Source organism: Misgurnus anguillicaudatus, chromosome 10 (genome assembly GCF_027580225.2).
Source record: "Misgurnus anguillicaudatus chromosome 10, ASM2758022v2, whole genome shotgun sequence".
NCBI lineage: Eukaryota > Metazoa > Chordata > Actinopteri > Cypriniformes > Cobitidae > Misgurnus > Misgurnus anguillicaudatus.
The window spans coordinates 41,242,235-41,256,282 of NC_073346.2; the positions used below are offsets into that span (position 1 = coordinate 41,242,235).

General features: G+C 34.8%; 2 protein-coding genes across 7 annotated transcripts in view; both read right to left on the minus strand.

Annotated features, from left to right (window-relative positions):
* Window positions 1-411: 411 nt before the first annotated feature.
* Window positions 412-8,978, minus strand: rbm24b (RNA binding motif protein 24b). 2 transcript variants are annotated; one of them, XM_055211600.2, is made up of 5 exons: window positions 8,664-8,976; window positions 8,443-8,566; window positions 7,820-7,874; window positions 6,252-6,311; window positions 412-2,810 (listed from the first exon to the last, which is right to left on the minus strand). In XM_055211600.2, the coding sequence occupies exons 1-5, from the start codon at window positions 8,832-8,834 to the stop codon at window positions 2,480-2,482; spliced, it is 741 nt and encodes a 246-aa protein (XP_055067575.1). In that variant the 5' UTR covers window positions 8,835-8,976; the 3' UTR covers window positions 412-2,479. The 2 variants fall into 2 exon arrangements, with proteins under 2 accessions (XP_055067575.1, XP_055067576.1); XM_055211601.2 differs by lacking the exon at window positions 6,252-6,311 and having other exon boundaries at window positions 8,664-8,978.
* A 2,806-nt stretch (window positions 8,979-11,784) lies between these two features.
* kif13a (kinesin family member 13A) overlaps window positions 11,785-14,048 on the minus strand; it is a 68,117-nt gene continuing 65,853 nt past the window's right edge. For all 5 annotated transcript variants that reach the window (XM_055211604.2, XM_055211603.2, XM_055211605.2 and 2 more), the window contains one exon: window positions 11,785-13,438. In XM_055211604.2, coding sequence (XP_055067579.2) covers window positions 13,305-13,438 — 134 coding nt within the window. In that variant the 3' untranslated portion in view covers window positions 11,785-13,304. The remainder of the gene's footprint in view (window positions 13,439-14,048) is intronic.

Below are 14,048 nucleotides of genomic sequence, written 5' to 3' on the forward strand. Positions count from 1 at the left end.
TTATTATTTAATTATAATGAATTTTCCACAAACTTACAAACCCCTGCAATTCCCCCACTAAAACCCCAGTTTGAGAAACCCTGATTTACCAAATAAATGAGCAGATTCAACAATGGTCTTATAAACATGTTACTACCAGAATAGCCCCAGTTACATTCTTAAAGGTCCAAAACAAAATTAAAATAATATGTAATGGAAAACTATACGTTGCACAATTGTTGGATATTTACTGCCTTTTAAGACAACTTCTTGTTTTATTTTACTATCTACACACATAACATTTCAATGCAATTTCCTTTTAACTCACAATCTCTTGCGTGTAATGTTAAGTTCAAGGCAATGCTTTGATAACTTGTAAATACAATGACATTTACTTTAATGAGTGGAGAGGTTTTCTTTGTAATGATAAGAGTCAACTATAATGGAAATACAGTAATAAATACACAGAGACAGCATGTTTCTAAGTATACTAATGATAAAACTATCACAATCCACATCTCTCAGTAGTGTTAATGGCCTTCATTTTTGTTCAGTAGGTTATAAATATAAAATTTACCTCCATACACCAAGTTATAATATTACTAAATGATTATCAGTTATATAATAACTATTTGATGTAAGGCACAGAGAATTGTATCAGACGCTAATAGAGGTCACATTTGAGCTGCACAGTTCTGCTATCAAGTCACATCAGTATAGAGAGATTCATAATGAACATAAACCTTCAATGACTGTGATCAGCAGTAAACAGCTTGACAAACGTTATCATACAAATACCAATATAAATATATACTATTGTATCTTTAAGGCACTTTATCTGCTCCACAGCTGAGATCAATAATATGATGATTGTCTGTTCAACTCTATGAGGCTTATAGAGACCACAGCTGTATAGATAAATAAATGTAAACAGCTGTTTAACAATATAACACTTAGTGATTAACAGATGACTGACATTTCTCTGTCTCACACCTGTGTTGCATTACACGGACAGTTCACACAATAATGAAAATGTAATAGTCGCCCCCAAAATCTGTCACTGATGTTTTCAGAGGAACAAAGAAGTGACATTATAAAGAATATTTATGTCCCTGTTTCAAAATGATCAGCTGAGCATCATATGAGGAGATGTTCGTGTGACACGCGTGTGTTTGTGAAGGCGAGAATCAATGATGTTTAAAGTCGAGCGGTGTGACGCCCCAATGCAGCAGTCAGAGACTTACAGTAATCTCATACCCATACAATGATGTTGAATTATTTTACAACGCTCTACACTGCAAAAAAAAAGGGACTTTCTTAGTATTTTTATCTTGTTTTCAGTACAAATATCTAAAAATGAAGATGCATTTTCTTGATTTACAAATTGACCTAAAAAAATAAGTCTAGCTTTTAGAAAAATATATCAAGTTTTAAGTAAATTTGTGCTTAAAACAAGCTAAAAAATCTGCCAATGGGGTAAGCAAATTTTTCTTGAATTTAGTGTTTAAGAAGAATGTTCAAGATTTTTTTGCTTACACCATTGGCAGATTTCTCTGCTTGTTTTATGCACAAAATCACTTAAATGAGATATTTTTGGTCTAAAAACTAGACTTATTTTCCTGGGTTGTTCTGCTCATCAAGAAAAAGCATCTTAATTTAAGATTTTTTAGATATTTTTACTGAAAACAAGAAAAAAAACGAAGAATTTTTTTTCTTGAAAATTATGCAAAAAAGGGACTTTCTAAAAATGAAGATGCATTTTCTTGATTTACAAATTGACCTAAAAAAAATAAGTCCAGCTTTTAGAAAATATATCAAGTTTTAAATAAATTTGTGCTTAAAACAAGCTAAAAAAATCTGCCAATGGGGTAAAAAACATCTTGAAATAAGTTAACATTTTTCATATAAACAATTCATTTTGTCTAAAAACTAGATTTATGTTCTCATCCAGAAAATGCATCTTGATTTAAGAATTTTTATTTATTTGTACTGAAAACAAGAATACAAAAATACTAAGTAAGAGAGTCATTTTTTTTTGCAGTGTATAGTACGATTAGACTTTAGTGACAGACATGATCAGTACAAACTCTCCATCAGAAATCTCTATTTAAATAATCGCAGAACTTTCATTTTTGGGTGAACCGTCCCTTTAAGAAGACTGTATTAAGGCTCAGTGGCTTATCAGAGGTCATTATTTTAGGGGTATCATATTTTTCTTGTGTATAATAGATCAGTGGTGACATTTCTCAACCTAAGTATCAAACAGTGCTGGACAGTCAGTTGGCAGTACACATACTGCTATATTTGAGCTATAACTTTAACACTGAGCAATAAATATTAAATACTTCAAATAAAATAGCAGTAATAATCATAACAATAACAAAAGAATAAAAAAGTTCTTTCTTCTCCTGTAACTTTTTGGCTAACACAGTAAATGTGGACAGTCAGAAACGGTCGGGTGACCGACTCTTCTCAGCATCAGGACCAGAGACGGCAAACATCACTGCATGCGGTCCGTCGGCAGCTGCTGCGGCTGGTACTGACTGAACGCGGCTGCGGTGGCTCCAGGCGCGGGTGAAGCCAGAGGTTGTTGGACGTAACCGTAGCCGGTCGTAGCGACGTAACCGGTGGGTGCCGGGGAGGCGGCGTACGGGTACTGCTCATATGCAGCAGCCGCTGCGGCGGCAGTCGCGGCCGAGTACTGGGCGTACGCCGCGCCGGTGTAATCCAGGTACGGAGAGGCTGCTGCCGCGGTGGCCGACGGCTGGATGTGAGGGATCACCACACTGGGCTGGACAAACGCCTGCGGGTACACGTAGTGAGCAGGAATCCTGCAGGACACAGAGATCCGGGATTAAACGAGAAATAAACTAAAACATTCTGTGAACACAAGCAACCGCATCTCACAGAGGAACCCAAGTGCACTAAAGGGTTATTAACATAAACAGGACTGCCACAACAGAGCATGCTGGGAAAGAGTAAAAAACAAAACCACCATTGCTTCTTTCTCCAGATGTAAGATTGATTTATAATTATGTTGCATGTTGTTGCTTTGAAAGAAAATGTAAACTTGTAAAACTTGATGGTTCTGTTTAGGTTCAGTCATTTCACTAAAAAGTTATTAGTCCAGTTTCAAATGCCTTATTTTCACAAATCTCACTTTAGTCCTTAAATTATTGGTATTTAACAAATTTAACTGGCTTTCGCTGCAAAACCCTCTAAGTGCAACATGAAAAAAGTCTCGTTTTAATGGATTCTGCCACCAAATCAGTATTTCTGAATGGCCTGAGGCCGGAATTAGGCAGATTTGAAGTGAAAGTATTTGATAAATGTATAATATGAGAGCATTCAGTTAATTTCATTATCCCATTTATTGTCTTTTGCATCATATTGTCTCTTCAAATGATCGCAGGAGTCTAAAAAAGACAAATAATTATGAGTTCATGTCCATATATTTAACAATTATACACAAATAATTAAATACAATTATGCATTAATAAAAGACCACACAAAATACAATGGACATTTTTGTGTAATTTTGGTACAGTACAGTACGCTATTGTTTCTATTGTCAAAACAGCGAACTGTACACTGTAAAATAATTCCATAGAAATTACAGTGTTTCTTGCAGCTGGTTGCCGGCAACTCACCATAGACTCAAACTTATGTTATTTATTTACTGGCAACATTTTGTTCAAAATCAAATGAACATAAAACATTCACAAGTCTTTAAAACTATACAATAACAGCATCAGGCAAAGCATTCTGGGAAACAAAGTCTGAAGCAAAAAACAGAAAAAGGTTGTTGATGATTTCTGATTCCCAGAATGCTTTGCATGAAGCTGTTTTTGTATAGTTTTATTCTGTAAAGTTAAAGACCTGTTAATATTTAAAATGTATCCAACCTTGAAAAAAACTCTTGCCAGTAAATAAAATAAATTTAAATCTACGGTAAGTTACCGGCAACCAGCTGCAAGCCACACTGCAATTTTTTTTTTACAGTACCGTACAACTTTTTTGGGAGCCTTCTGTAAAGCAGACGTGTCTGTCAATACCACAGCCAAAACAAAATACAACAACACCTTCCAAGAAATTCATTAGGAGAATACAGCACAACTTTGAGAAATCAACAATAACAAAAATCTCTCTCAGTGTTCCTGTCATTACCAAACTAAGAAAAACAAAAATCCAGTTACAGATAAAACAGCACACACACGGCACACTAAACTCACTGTGCACGCGCACGCACGCACGCACGCACGCACGCACGCACGCACACGCGCGCACACACGGCACACGCGCGCACACACGCACACACGCACGCGCACACACACACACACACACACACGCGCACACACACACACACACACACACACACACAGTAATAGATCTGCTGCTAACAGATGATGGTTTAAAATGAAGTAACACATAAAGGTGTGCAATAAAGTAACACAACGGACCAGAATCCCTGTATGTGAGTGAAACAACACAAATCACCACAAACTCAAAACAAACAAACATGACATTAGATTTGATCATTAACCCTGCTTTTAAAATCATTTAAATTAAAAGGCATTACAACAAATACTACCATGGTGTGTAATCATTATTTTTGCATTGTAAAATATATTTTGCATTACAATAATGATAATTTGTGTTTGATTAATCGTCATAAAAATATGGGAAACAATCTAAATGCTCATAAAATTAAGTTTGTAAACGTCATAAAACATATCAAAAAGGATTAATGTGTGATAATGCTGTGACATCACAGTCGAACGAAAGATCTGAACCTTTGCATTAGCAGAAAGACATCACTCATTTAATTTATCAACACCAAATAAATATCCCTAAAACAACCACCCTATCATAGATCACAACCTAGATTCACAGTATTGTGTCCGGTCCAGCTGCCTAAAACAAACTGAATTGCAGTAGATGTCAGAATAGGAAGAGAGATGAAGAGGGGTCTTTGTTGCGGGGCAGATTTGACTTTACTCAAATACCTTCTCACTAGCAAACAACAGGTGTTGATGTTAAATCTGTCTGTAGATGAGTTCATACACCCTGATGTTGTCTATCTTCAGGAGTGACTGACAGCACCGGCTGTGAGCTGAGGTTATTTTCTGCTGTCCTTGTGTCTTAAAAGGGAAATCTGAGCAACACATGTTGCACAACACACTTTCAGTGAATCAATCTCTCCTTACACAAGATAGAAATGAATTAAAGCCCACCACATCTCAGAAGATGTGAATTATATACAGTAAGAATAACTCAGCGTATAGCTCACTGGTGTGGTGTTAGCAGCGCAAAAGGTCATGGGTTCAAACCCAGAGACATACTGATATAAATGTATACCTTATAGTGTAATGAAAGTCAAGTTATATAAAAGCAAATGCAAAATGCATACATATAAAAGTCATATGAAGTGAAAAAGGACATTAATATGAATGTGTTATGAGTCTATACTCAGGGCTTATTTAAGAGATTTTGTAAATGTTGTGTTGAATCTGTGGGACAGGCGCTCCCTCGTGTCTCTCTGAACACCTGTCGTCCTGTTACTGATCTCAATGTCAGACCCATGCAGCTGTCCTGTGGCCTTTCAGTCCGGATGAGTCAACTAAAGAAGTGCACGGTGTACACGAGCTTTACCCGAAACACACATGATCAAAAGTAGCCAATCAATGATGTCTATATTTCACAAAGATGTTTTGTGAAAAGAGGTAAAGAAATCTGAAAATGTCGTCAAAAGACCACAACAAAAATAAATCATTAGTAAAAAGAAGAAGACTCGCTGCATGCATGCACCACTCAAGAAAGACAAACTCTGACCCCTTTAAATGCCTATAAAACTATCATATCAAGTTGTGCACAATAACCAAACCGAAACAAAACAAAAAAATCTGTTCCCAGCACCCCAAGACAAAGATACAACTCTCCAAAAATCCCCACGTCCTACAGTTAAAGCACACGGTTTAGCTATCAAAATCACTTCAGACAGGTGCAAAAGCACACAAAGACTAACTCTCCAAGAAATAAAAACCCAACATCCATGCAAGCTGATCACCGTTTGGACGTGAACCTGTTTGAGTCTCTGAATTGAGCTCGTTCACATCTTACTGTAGGTTATGTTAACCGAAATCGAGCCTGTCAGATCAGAGAGAGACATGTGGCATTGAGTAACGCTAGATAAACAATAAAGTCATAGTCAAGAGTGCAAATAAAACACGCACAACAACAACAACATAGAGAAAATTCACATACGCACACACCTCATGACTTGGCGGAAAGGGGACGGATACAGTAATGATGATTGATCATCTTCACTATCTCTATGACACAAGGAAAACAAGATTTTATAACACAGAAAACCATCATCTACAATACACTACATGTAGGAATATGATATTGTTGATCATCATCAATGTATCTTTAAAAATAAAGTGTGGAATTTAAGATTGTAGAAATAAAGACTGATATCAAACAGATCTCTCAAACACTTTCAACCCGGTTTACCTTCCATTGAACAATCAGACAGATTGAGTTAATGTTACACTACAAAAAATGACCTTCCTACCTAGCACCCCTGTCTTGTCTTCAGTACAAATCTCTCAAAATTCTTAAATCAAGATTTATTTTCTTGATGAGCAAAATGACCTAAAATAGACAAAAAATGTAAAAATATACTATTTAAATGAATGCAGTGCTTAAAACAAGCAAAAGGGTCATTTTGCTCATAAAAAAGCATCTTCATTTAAGAATTTTGAGATACCTGTACTGAAAACAAGACAGAAACACCAAGCAAGAAAGTCATCCATTATAGTGCAAGATGTGCACTGCAAAAAATGTATGTCTTATTTTCTTTTTGTCTTGTTTTCTAATATAAATATCTGAAAATTGTTACATTAAGATAGATTGGTAAGCAAGTGGCTTAAAATATTAAGTCTTGTTTACTGAACAAAATTATAAAAATCAAGAGTTTTTTTTACTTAAAACAAGTGAAAATATCTGCCAGTGCAGTAAGCAAAATAAACCTAATTTCAGTTTTAATTTAATTCAGTAAGCTTAATTTAAGTTTATTTTACTTACTGCACTGGCAGATAGCTTGACCCGTTCCAAGCAAAAACCTCTTGATTTTCACCATTTATTTCAATAAACATGACTTAATATCTTAAGCCAGTGATTTTCAAACTGGGGGCCGCGAGATGGTGCCAGGGGGGCCCTAGTTTTATGACATTTTATGAAATACATTAATTTATCATGAATTCTGTGTAATTAAACCTAAAAAAATAAGGCTACTAACCAAAACCACTACTTTTTTGTATAATTATAATTTTTTAATTAAAATGTTGAGTTTTAGAACTGTTTTTTGTCACAAATTTTCTTTGGGGGGAATGCACCATACACAAGGGGGGCCACACGCTGAAAAAGTTTGGGAACCACTGTCTTAAGCCACTTGCATACCAAGTAAATGTATCTCAATTGAAGATTTTTTTAAAGATATTTATATTAGAAAACAAGACAAAAATACTAAGTAAGACGTTCTTTTTTTGCAGTGTGTCGGGTCGATCCGGACAAACAGCGCAATGAACAGTGTTTACACGTTATGGCTTATATATGATAAACACATGCTGAACATTGCACTGAGATTCAAGAAAATAGTTTAATATCAAACTCCACACCTCAATTTTAAAGCAAGCAAGGCCATCGTAAGGGTTTAATGGCTACCAATGGAAAAACTTTGGCTAGAAATGCAATATCATATTTTTACATTATATAAAAAGTACTGGGTTTAAACTAAAGAGAGATTTTTAACAGTTGTTAATTGAGTCACACTTACCCATAAGGCCGTTGGATAAATGTAGGATGAATTTGAGGGACACCAAATGAAAACCCTGTGGAAAAAAACAAATCATTTATTCATTTCACAATAAACATGTTTCACCATTACACAAGCATTACTCCTAAAATTACTAAAAATGTATTTCAAGGGCAAACAAATACATGTCGACTTTTACATCCCATATAGCAAAAAGGTATTCTTTACCAATATATTGTTTAAATATAATCTAAATATAACTTAATTTTATATTTTTGAAGTTGAAAATATATTTTATTTTAAGCTTTTATGTTTAAATGTTCATAACAAAGTTTTTCTTCCAATGTGAAGTATATGGAGGGCTAAATATATTTTTAAAATATACAGAAATGTCCAAAAAAGTATATCAGTGAAAAATATATTTTTTTTGGCCTTTTTTATATTTTGATAGATTTTGAAATATATATATATATATATTTTGGTCTATTCACTGAGAGATGATAAAGTTATATTTTTTCTACTTTTATATATTTTAAACTTTTCAATCAAAAACATAAACGTTAATAAGATGTACAGTGAAAACAACTTCCTGTGTCTTAAATACTATAAAAATAAAGAGTTAATCTTATGTGTCACACTATCACCTGGCTGAATAACCCGCGGTTTGGCTCCCAGGTAAGCCAGGTTCACATTAGCTTTTCTCCCATCTATAATAGGGTTGGGGTCTTTACAGGCTCGTTCTGCGCCTGCGCGGTCAGACATCGTCACCTGCGCACATTCTAACAGAGAAAGATATTATGAACTATAAAGTGCTCTTTATAGGTAACATCAAGTCTTAAGACATGAATGAGATGTAGACACTTACAAAGCCATAACCCCTGGATTTCCCAGTCTGTCTGTCTGTGATGACCACAGCTTCGTCGATTTCTCCAAACACCTCAAAGTATTTCCTCAGGCTCGAGTCTGTGGTGTGATACGGCAAACCGCCCACGAAGATCTTCGTGTAAGTCGTGTCTTTCTGTGAGCTGTGCATCATTATCAGTGCTAAAGTTTTACTCTTTAAACGCTTAAATAAACCAGAGACAGTGACAGAGGTGTAAACTGAGGTAAAACACACGCGTTTAACCTCAACAACATCTACACGCGCTTGTGCGGACTCTCAGTGACACGCGGTGGACTCGTAGATCCCGCCCACATATTCAAATGCCCCGCCCACACGACAAACTCCTCCCACTCTTGAACAAGTGATTTCATTTTCGAGTCACTACTACACTATAATGATTCATTTTGTGATGATTCATTGTCATTTTATGTTTTTGCCACCGATTTAAAACATGTTGACCAAGAGTTTATTATTAACATTGAGATATAATTTGTGTAAATGAAAGCCTAATTTGTTACATCCTCAAATATTGATGATCTTCTGAGTACTGGAAAATGATTTTATTTATAATAATTTTAAAGAGTTTGCAGAACAGACTTCAGTTTAAACTAGGTGTCAAACCTTTAACGAATACATTAAAACAACTGTGTTTACCAAATCTCCTCAACAAGTGTCTCAACAAGGTGGACTTAAGATATTAATATCCAGTATGAGGTTACTTGCTTGCGGGCAAATTTCTCATTGTACATTTATATTTATACATATTTGGAAGATGCTTAAACTTAATTTTTTGCGGGGGGGGCATAACTTACATTGCTAATGCAATGCTCTACTAAAGGAACAAAGATTATGAAAAGCCAAATCCAGATATTTATATATTTTAACTCTTTCACGTTTCACCGCCAGCATTTTTCATGATTTTCACAAAAGTTTAATGCCTTCCAGATACAATACAATATATGAAACATACATACAATATATGAAATAAAAGAACAGACCCTCTGCTTTCAAACAAAAAAATCTGTTTCATCCTACCTTCATGTGTTCTGTTTTTATCACCTCTCAAATATGTGTAGGTTTCATCAAAAACACACAATTTTGAGCAAAAAGTTGAGATAATTCCATTTTTGTGAAGGACTTTTGATAGAGATCAGATGCAGAGCGATCCTTAAAACATACACGGACATACAGCTGTTTCCCCTAGGGCAATACTTCCGGTTTTTATAAGTTGCGGAATAGCGCCACCTGGTGGATAATAGCGGTATTGCAGATTGACGAGATATCTCGTCAATGGCGGGGAAAGAGTTAAGAAGAAAATTATAATTTCATGATTTTTTTATTTGCAGGTCTGAAAATCACCCGGTCATATAATAAAGTGATATGTAGTTCTTATATAGAGAAGAACGGGGCACAAAGTAATGCTAAAATTCTGTCTATATACTAAAGGTGGATATTGTTTCTATATCTGCCTATAATAGATAGATCCATCCATCATCCTTCATCTAACCATCCTTGTATTATGCAGCAATGCATATAAATTGTTTTTTTTTTTTTGAAAGGAAAAATCCTAATAGTGAGTTATTTCCTCTGTTATTGTATTAAGAGTTATCATTTTGATGAATAGTATTTATATTGTTTTCATTTCATTATCATTGTATACCTGAGGCTTCATTGTAACACTGTGCGACAACTAACCCCGCTGTGTAAAAATGTGTTCAATCCAACATTTTTACTTTCATGCCTCCAAAACACTCTTTGTTCAATATTTTAACCAAAACACATCAAAACTTTTCACAAATTCACAGGAGATCTTCTGACAGTAAGAGAAAAACACCAAAAGCACAGATTGCTCGGCCCTGTAGAAATACAGAAAGCCGTCTTACAATTAACCCCGCGTTTGTTTGTGCTCCGCTCACCCCCGCTTTATAAAAAAACAGTTTGGAACAGAAATCTGTGCTATTGATGTATTCTTTATTTTTGTTAAAATCTGACAGAAAATTTGTAAATTTATGACTACACTGCAAAAAATAATTTTCTTAGTATTTTTGTCTTGTTTTAAGCACAAATATCTAAAGATTCTCAAGTCAAGATGCATTTTCTTGATGAGCAAAATAACCCAAGAAAATAAGTCTAGTTTTAAGACAAAAAATATCAAATTTAAGTGAATTTGTGGATTAAACAAGCAAAACAATCTGCCAATATTAAGAAAGAAAGTCATTTCATTTTTTGCAGTGCAGAGATGAACTCCTCCAGTTAATGATAACATCACTGATAACAGCAGAACTATCATAGACACACAATGAAGACCAATGTAAATCAAACAGTGCAAAAATGACCTTTTTTTAATACTAAGAAAGAAATTTAAGTGAATTTGTGCTTAAAACAAGCAATTAAAACTGTACATTTCTCTGGATTTTCAAGAAAAAATTCTTAGTATTTTGTCTTGTTTTCAGCAAATTCTTAAAGTAAGATGCTTTTTCTTGATGAGCAAAATGACCCAAGAAAATAAGTCTAGTTTTTAGATCAAAAATATCAAATTTAAGTGATTTTGTGCATAAAACAAGCAAAAATCTGCCAATGGGGTAAGCAAATTTTTCTTGAATTTAGTGTTTAAGAAAAATGTTCAAGTTTTTTTGCTAATCAAGACAAAGCATCTTAATTTAAGAATTTTTAGTTATTTTTACACGAAAACAAGACAAAAAAAATCTTACCCCATCGGCAGATTTTTTTGCATGTTTTAAGCACAAATTGACTTCAATTTATTTTTTGTCTAAAAACTAAACTTATTTTCTTAGGTCATTTTACTCATCAAGAAAATACAACTTTAGTTAAGAATTTTGAGATATTTTTAATGAAAACAAGACCAAAATACTAAGTAAGAAAGTCATTTTTGCAGTGAAGTTTATATCTAATCAGCAAATGTCCACACTTAAATGCATCCGTTTTTAATATACTACATGAATTGAAGTTATAATTTAAGTGTTTTTCACTGCTTCTGTATCTCACAATCGTATGTTATTTTAAGATTATTAACATTATTCAGCAATAACTGCAATGCTTCAGTCAACAACATCATAGAAAGAAAGAGCAGAAGACACAGATATTAAATTGTAAACGTTCTGTATTCTACAACATCTTTGTACCAACAGTCTGCAGGTAGAATATAAATACAACTCTGTACATTATTATAATGTAAATACTATGTTCATATACGTTATGTACAGCTCCTTGTCAAGGAGAGCAGCTTTGCTTTTTCTTTTTTAAGGTCTTGGGGTCTCCATAACAGCATCAATATTCACTTAAAATCCACAGTTCTGAATAATAATAAAATCTAATCTGCTCATGGCACTAAGCGCTTTCATTAGGCTATATCTCATCCCATGTTTACCTAAATAAAACTTTTACTTAGTATCACAAACTATAAAACTCTTACTCGACAGTCAAACACACACTGATTTAAATGCTTGAAGCTTCATTATTAGGTGGGTAAAACTATTTAAAAAGACCCCATCCTCAAACAGGGCTTGTGTCAGTACTTCTGGCTGATAGGCACAAAGCAGATCATAGATATAAATCTCTATTTTTTTGTCAGTCAAGGGTATAATAAAGAAAACAAGGTGCTTTCTGCATTATTGGGTGTCCACACTATACACAATTTTGTCTGGTGAAAAAAGTCCCATGCGTCTGTGAGATTACTCCAACGTTTGTGCATCGTGTACATCCAGGATTCAGTTCCTCCAGTGCAAGCGTTTAAACCTTTGATATTAGAAATATTATCAGTCCTTACACAACGACAGTACTCAACAACAAGAGACCTGCCGTCCAATAAAAAAACAGCAAAACAATCCACCATCATTGTAAAGTTCTGATGGATACGTGGTGTCCAGAAGAAATATGGCACTTAGCATATTAGCATCAATCTGTTAAACAAACATTAAAGTACACAGGAATCACATGCATATTGGCAAAGTAATCTAGAAAAGATGAGAAGATATCTTTGAGGTTTGCACAGCAGATTTGAAAGGCTGTCTTTGGTAATACCTGATATCAGCACGCAAACAAACAGTAGTACATTCTTACCTCCAACAGACATCTTAACCTCACTTAAACTACTCGAACGTTAAGCATAGTTTGATTAATAAACTTAGTCGTGTATAAAAGTGGTCAATTAACCAAGATGCAAGTTTACTTGAAGTTAGTATTTCAGCTATATCAAAGCTAACATGATATAAAAGGTTTGTGCAACTGTGCAACTTTTGACATTCAAAAATGACATTAAAATAAGCCTATAACACACACACACACAGACACACACATATTATTGCCACAAAATGAGGCAAATCGGTCAACACGTATACAGATATCAGTCGTATGGAAACAGAAGTATAGATGATGTTAGCACTCATAATGTCCAGGCTGGTAAAGATATCATCTACATGTTCTTAAAGGTAAAGGGTTTCATTTCTACACCATACGCAGCAATAAATCAAACTGTCATTTATTCATCTGATAATAACACTGAATTTCTGGCAAGATGGGGTTTTAAAACATTTTTGTAAATCTGTTTGGAGTTGTAAATGGTACAGAAATGACACCTTTCACCTTTACGTCAGTATTCTGTGACTAGTGGCACACAGCTTGAGGTTTGGCATCTGTGGACGGAGGTCCTCTGGTGAGACGAGCTGGCTTCACGAAGATGCCGTGACCCGTGGCACAGCGGAAATAAACTCTGCCCTGGACCGTGCCATTGTGTTTGCCTGTAAATCACAAGAAGGACCTTCAAATATAGCACTTTATTTTGACTAGGGGATGCACCGAAATGAAAATTCTTTGCCGAAACCAAAAACGAGGAAACCAAGGCAGATAACCGAAATCGAAACACCAAAATAAATGATTATGCCAATTATTAGTACAATTGCATTTATGGCTATCACTGTGTACTAACTTCACTTTATAGGGGTGTGACGGATCACAAAACTCACGGTTCAAATCACATTACAGTTTTTGAGGCACGGATTGGATTATTTTTCAGATCAGCAAAAAGGGGGTGGGGAAAATCTAATAACAAATAAAGAAATTGCAAACATTTATAAAAAAGAACAAAGTTGTACATAAATAAGGTCCAGACATCAAATTAAATGAATCATAACACTGTCTTTATTGTATAAATTAAATATCGGCATACTCGAAAACTCTTGAAACTTGGCACAGACGTCAGAGTCGTAGGGACTGGGCAATGGGTGGAACACGGGTGTGGCAGTAGGGCTCTGTAGCGCCCCCTGTAAAAACAAACATTGGCGCACAGTTCGAGCAAACATGTACGCACATGTACGAAAGTTGGTACGCATATAGATCTCATCGACCCAA